The following is a 6,991-nucleotide window of genomic DNA, read 5'->3' as shown; positions in this document are numbered from 1 at the left end:
AGGATAAGGCAAGGCACAGGGCACTTAGGCAAAGAGGCTGACACGTCTATTTTTGGTACAAACTGTGCAGTCACTAAATAGTCTGTGGAGAATTATTTACATTTCTTCAGGGAGTGTTGGGTTTATGTCTAGAATTACACTATAGCACCACACTATAGCAGCTCTTCATATAAATAGATACTCCTTAAGCATGTGCATACTATGCATATGTGTACGTCCATATATATTACCCAATACAGACATATGTCTTTTTATGGTGTCTCTCAAAAACCTTGGTCTTGAGAGACAAGGCACTTACCGTTCACAACGAACTCCGGTATAGCCTTCTTTGCAGAGACACTGAATTTCTTCACCATTTGCCACACAGCCAGTTGCAAATCTTTGAGAAGAAGCAAAAATATTATTGTGAGCACATCACCAAATAGGTTTTACACTCTAGAGGCTAAGCTCAGTTAATTGACTTTCACATTAAAATTTTTTATACCACCAAATTACTTCTCAGCTAATTTAATTGCCTCTAGATAAATTGCTGTGACTAATTCTTTGAAGTTTCATATTTTTCCTCTAAATTCTTTCCTTAGACTAAAAAATAACCATTTCCTGATGCTCTGGACTGAGCAGAATAGTTCGCTACCCAAAGGAATGCCTAAAATAAACCTTAATAGTGATGTCATAAAATAAAATAAGTCTGGGTAGCTATTTTATCTTACTAGGCAAGAATCAATAGCCTGCACTAGACAACATTTCCTCCTGTTTGGATAGCTTTTTTTTTTTTTTTCTTTTTTATGGATGGAAGCATTAGAGGATATTTTTATGTAGCTAATATTGTTTGATTTTTTTTTAACCAAGGCAGAATAGAGTTGTGCACCATTTTGGGGAGCTCTAGAGTATATCTGGTTAACACAATGAACACTTTTGTCTGCTCTTTCTAGCAGACTCATCTAGATTCAGATTTCTCTGGGAGAAAAACCGGTTTTTGGCCAATGTTTGGGAAGGAGAAGGCAGGAGGTGAAGCAAGGATAGGCCATGTTTGCTATTTCCATTTTTCAATCTATGAACAGTTGGATAAAGCAAGTCTGTGTATCAAAGACAGATATCTGCACTAAGAATTACATATAATTTGACTAGGTGGAAAACTGTCAACTCCAATAATGCCAGGTGGGGTGCATTTCCTATGTCAGGAATGGTATTTACCACCCTAATGTGCAGCTATGAAACTGCACAGGTTTATGGTGTCCCTAGGTATTTCAGCACTCTTAAAGCAAAAGATGAATAAAAATATGTTCTGTCAGCCTCAGGCAGGCACCTGCAGAAGAGGCCAATGCTGTCAAAAACAGATCTGTCAGAGAGTTCTCAGATAAATAAAAAACCTGTCTATTGTCTGATAGTGTCAATCTCTTACTTAAGGCTACTTGGAGTTTGCTAATGCACCTGGCAAATACTACGTGATGCCTTTAGCAATTTATAGCTTACTTGTGTTTTTTTAAATACTTGGTTTTGTTTAACACATTTCACTTTCAGAACTGACCAATGATGACAAACAATGTGGCTAAACATACCATGCATTTAAAATGCAATTTACTGCTCCATTTTAAAAGAATGGCAACCTTATTAGATCCAAGGAAATGTAATTTTTTCTAGCTCAGTATGTTTGCACTTCAAACAGAGCTTCCACCTGAAGAGCAACCATACTTTTTCACAAATCTTGGTACGTGCTTAAGAGCTTCAGTGTTTTTATATTATTTTTGCATCTTACTAAATTTTCTGAATTCATATAAAAGGCTTGTTTCATCATTGTCACTTATCTCCTAGCCAAAGTAATGATGTTAAACGTGAGACTAAAGATAACTTACATCTTGCGTTTCAGTAAATAAGAAGGATTCTGGATATACCCAGTAAGGGAAAAGATTTCCATCCTATATTTCTCACTATGAAGGAGTTACTGTGGTTTTGTACCATTACAACTGCCTGGGCCTTCCCCAGGCGATGAGCAGCACGCCTTTGTGGTTCAGGAACTGAGTGAGAATTGGAATACTCAGCTTATTAAAAAAAAGGCAATGCCGTGAGACAGACCACCAAGTTACTGCTGGTCTAACGTGCTTCAAATGGCTCTCATGCCCCACTACGCTGGGCAGTATGAGAATACAGAAAAAGATCATTATCTTCCTATGGTAGCAGGGTTTGGGCTTTTTTTTTTTTTTCCTCTTTTTTTTCTTTTTCCCCTCCCCTACTTGACGTCTTATGACCTTTCAGTGTACCTGTTTGTATACGGGCAAGGACACACCCGGCAGGAACCTTGAGTGGCATCTCCAAAATAACCATCTTTACAGCGCTCACATTTCTCCCCGGCAGTATTATACTGACAGTTCTTCAAAAGGAAACAAGCAAGACAGTTAACAGTGCTTTACCAGTCAATATGGCTTTATTATTATTGAAAAAAAATATAGCTAATCTACTCAGAGGATATGTTCTTTCCCTTCCGCATACTCAAGCACTTATTGCCAAAGTGCCTTTACAACCAGGATAGATTGGTTCCAGTCATCCTCCAATTGTAGAAACCGCAATTTGCTCACTATTGTGGAAAAGCAACAGATGATAAACAAACAACATTAAACATAGTTTTAAAGAAATCCAATCCAATGCATAGTTTGTTAAGGAACATGCCATTAACACGCTCTCCACGTCTTGATATTTCAATTAAAAATCACTATGTTTAAATGGAACTTTAAATTTTGCATCTTAACACTAATTAGAAGGCAGATGTCATTTAAAAGCATGCAATTAATTGAGCCCAAGTATATTCTTAAAAAAAATCCCATTAAATTAATAAAAAAAGTATTTCTCTCAGTAGATTCAGATCAGAATTGAATTTCATGTAATTTCTCCAGTGTCTGTGTTATTTGTATTTATCTGGGGTAACTGGAACAAGTAATGAAAAGCAAAGGGTACGAAAACAATTGAAACATACAACTGAGCCACTTTTTCCATGATGAAATTGTTGAGAATTATATCTTATTTTAGAAACATTCTTATTCCTGGTGCTGTCTAATTGTCACACACATTTATATATTATGGGGAGAGAATAATCAAGTTGCTTTTGCATTACCTAAAGCAATGCTAATTTAAAACAGAAGTTGTTCAAATACGTTTTTGAGTGGCCATAAAAACTCCATGTGACCAATACTCAAGAAGCATTCACACTCCCAAGTTCTACAACTGTTTCCTTCAGCATGCAACAGACTGATCCAATGTCCCACAGAGTTGAGGGTGTGCTAATCAAGTGAAAGATGGAAAAAGAAAGTGGGAACTTGGCTGGAAGCAGTCACTGAGCAAATTACACTTCCATTTCAGAGCCCTCGATGGCTTAGGGCTATGGTTGAATGCCCTGCTACTGTGACATGCAGCACAGGGGCATTTTTCCCTAGAAACGAGAAACAGTGCGCTCTCTCCCATCTCCTCTTATACTCCATTCTCCTCCACATTTCTTCACACTCCAGATTCCCTCAACCACCCCAACAGCCCTTCCCTCAGCCTCTGACACGTAGTAACCCCTAATTTGTTTTCATTTTTGTTAAAGAACTAAATTTGTGGCCCAATTGTGAAAAGTTCTGGGAAAGAACAGGAAAAGCTCCAGTTTACATATGGGACATTTAACTAGAGGAAGCTAAAGTAACATGAAGACGCTCTGTTTTTAAAAGGAACCATTTTAAAATGCAGCCTCTACAAAAGCTGGTGCATGTATTTCTGCAAAAAGCTCAAGGAAAATTCAGACTGTTTGAATAATTACTGTCAGTTTTTGTAATCCTGAAGAATAAATTAAACTGCAAAGGAGTAAAAGAGATGTATTTAAAAATATTTGTGTTGGCTTCATCTTGGAGCAACTTCCCCCACCCCCAGGTTTATCTCCTGGCTTTTTGTTCTGCTCACTCTGTCTATAGAAACTGAAGTAATTCCATAATTGTGAAGAAAGTTTAAGATATTTCACATATAAGCCACTCTAAATGTGCCATGCTGTTCCTCTAGCTATATGGTATATAAGGACCAGAGCTCCCAAGGCACAGAGGAATGAAGCCAGAGCAGCAACTCCCTCATGGGTCTTCCTTCAAATTTCACAGGGTCAGAGACACCTCTGGAGTCACAGCATCTCCCAACCATCAAGTACTGCAAACTCTGAAAGGAAAACTCTCAGCTGACTCCATGTGCAGCCATATGGTACAAGAAAGCCAGAGCAGAGTGCGTCAGGGCCACAACCTACGTACATGGGGTTACGTGACATGAAACAACATGTCATGGGATGAGCAAGTCTCAGCACCACGCTGCTGCTGAGGGAACGCGCCTTTCAGGAGGAAGGGCAGGGACCATGAGGACAAAAAGCCTGACTAATGGCAGAGGGCCAGCTTCCTACACATGAGAACCAGCTCTTCTGTCTTCTCCATGTCCTCCTGCACTCCCTTCTCCTCCACTTCCAGCAGCGCAGCATTGCAGCCCTCTCCTTCCACCTGCTCGCAGCGGGACAGCTATGGCCTGAGCTGGGGAGGATTGGACTGCTCCCACAGTGAGTCAGCCTGGGCTTAGCCTCACAAAGCCTCTCTGGAGGCTCTCACTGGAGACATGCTGACATGCGAAGGTACTGGGGTCCAGTGCTCCATGTAAGGAGCAGGAAGAAGGAGGCCAAGCGAGCAAGCTTTGCACTTTGGATATGAAACTTGCCGACTCCGCATTGGGAAGCCTCCTTGTCTTCTCTGTACCACTGCAGGTCTTTGCCCCATGGCTCTTCTACAGAGAGACAAGCTTGCTCCTTATTAGGTGGAGGCTCATGATGGAAATACAGGCCCTCTGGGCTTTCATTTTTCATCGCATTAACCTGGATGACTTTGCTTGCCCTAAATTTTGTCCCAGGGCCAAGTGTTGATTTAGGTCTATCTATCTGAAAGTTAATCCAGCTGTGAGAAGGAGAGGATAAAGAGAAACTTAAATCACAGGTAAAAGTGAAATTTGCATTTTTTTTCCCTTTACAATTTTCATCTGAAGTAAAACTTCCTTGTCTTTATAGCTCAGCTGCAGCACTTTCCTGTCACGGCCTGCCCTGCCTCTCCAAAGCAGCAGCCTGTAAGTCATCCCCCAGAATGTGCTGAATTGGGTTATAGTTTCCAGTAAAGCAAAGAGGGTTGGTTGAGACGAAGTCGGAGGGAATGACATAACGCACAGGAATGCACCGCAGGCAGAACGGATGCAGCACCAACAAGGAAGAAATAACAGAGAAGACCGACCATGAAAGATGTTGGCCAAGTTCTTATTTACACAGTAAAGAAAAATTAGTGAAAAGTTTTTAAGTAGAAATTTTTCAGAACAAACTGTTCAAAGGAGCGTCACGGATATAAGCCGCAGAAGCACAGTTGGCCAAATGTGACACTTGCATTGCTATGAGGGCTGATCCACTCCCATGAGGCTGCTTTGGGTTTAATACGGTGTGCCAGGGAGCAAAATCTGCCCACTGTATCTTCTGTAATAGCTGAAATTTTCTCATTAATCTAACTTTTATCCTCTTTATCTCATCTTATTTATTCCAATATTTTTTAATCCGTTTAGCTGTAAATTAAGATTAGTGGAAATTTACTAATGCTGATTAAACAAGATTCTGCAAAGGCTATGCTATGCATGAATGTGCTATTTGTCAGCATTGGCAAACCCTAGTATGTATGTATAAAACTAAGGACTGCACATGCCAGGATAAGAGCCATATTTACTCTAAATAACTGCAAACACTTATCTATGTACTAATTTGGTGACTTTTTGTACCATCAGCTAACAAAAAGCATAGGGGAAAGAAGAAAACAAAACCAAGGACACAAATTATTCTGATCACCCACAGTTACATTAAACATATATATAAGTGTATGCAACTTACACTTATTAACAGTACAAGGTCTAGAGAATGAGGCAGGCAAGGATTATTTTTAGTTGCTTGGAATTTAACAATACTGTATCATCCATACTGCTGTAAGTAAATGTTTTTTTCTCCTTTTTTTCCAATTCATTTCTTGAATGTTATTAGTTACTTACAATACATCTTCCAGTACCATCTTGACACCTATTTGAATTCCCATTGCAGTTGCAGGGAACACAGCGTCCAGTAAATAATCCTTTATTCTCACGATAAAATCCAAGGCCACATTCCTAGACAGTAAGCAGAGAGAAAAAAAAAAAAAAACAAACAGTGAGTGTTGGCGAAAATTTTACAGGTTACGGGAAGGGTATTTTGATATTGTTTGCAATCTCCAAGGAGTAGTGGAGTGTACATTTCTTTGCAAGCTCTTCCAAGCCCATATTGTTGCTTAAATTATAGGTATTTTAATGCAGTGAATGGCAATGAATGGAGCTGAAGAAGCTTCATCTGAACCCTGTGCTCTACAGTTTGTGGTAGTGGGGATTTCATCATTTTGGCTCTAACCTCCGAGCAGAACACATTTCCTGTGGCTATATGCAAAGATGTGGAATATGACTTTTAAACCACAGAAAAAGATTTGAATATAGATTCACACTACAGTGTTCTCAAAGAACAACATACAGAAATCTCACATATTAGCTAGTGATTATATGAAATCTTGGTATTAGTTTAACCACTATGTATTCCTTGGAAATACTTCTAATGAGATATCTTTTACATGAATTCATCATGACTTCCACAGTAAGTCTACCTAGAGCTATACAAAGCCATGCTTAGATGGAGCTAGGTGATATAACAAAACATACAGCAGTCTGATTTCTAAGTACAGGCTTGCCCCAGAGACCCAGGAAGCATGAGAAGAATGTTCAGCTATTTGGGGCACAGAAGCAGGAGCACAGCCTGTCAGATCAAAGTTGTGTTTAAATAGGGAGCTGAACCAGAGGAACATTATGAATGAAGCAAGAGACACGAAGCTTGTTAGCCTACACCGGGAAGGTAGTAACTAATACGTTAAAACCAGGTTCTTGCTTGGCATGGGCAGGG

General features: G+C 39.6%; 1 protein-coding gene across 1 annotated transcript in view; it reads right to left on the bottom strand.

Annotated features, from left to right (window-relative positions):
- LAMA3 (laminin, alpha 3) overlaps positions 1 to 6,991 on the bottom strand; it is a gene marked incomplete at both ends in the record, with an annotated part of 81,889 nt that overhangs the window by 1,254 nt on the left and 73,644 nt on the right. Inside the window, 3 exons of the mRNA XM_009710193.1 lie at positions 299 to 379; positions 2,259 to 2,368; positions 6,064 to 6,177. Of these exons, the coding sequence (XP_009708495.1) occupies positions 299 to 379; positions 2,259 to 2,368; positions 6,064 to 6,177 (305 nt within the window). The remainder of the gene's footprint in view (positions 1 to 298; positions 380 to 2,258; positions 2,369 to 6,063; positions 6,178 to 6,991) is intronic.

Source organism: Cariama cristata, unplaced genomic scaffold (assembly GCF_000690535.1).
Source record: "Cariama cristata isolate BGI_N322 unplaced genomic scaffold, ASM69053v1 scaffold3921, whole genome shotgun sequence".
NCBI lineage: Eukaryota > Metazoa > Chordata > Aves > Cariamiformes > Cariamidae > Cariama > Cariama cristata.
Note: the sequence above shows the minus strand (reverse complement) of the source record. Positions and strands in the feature narration are given on the sequence as shown.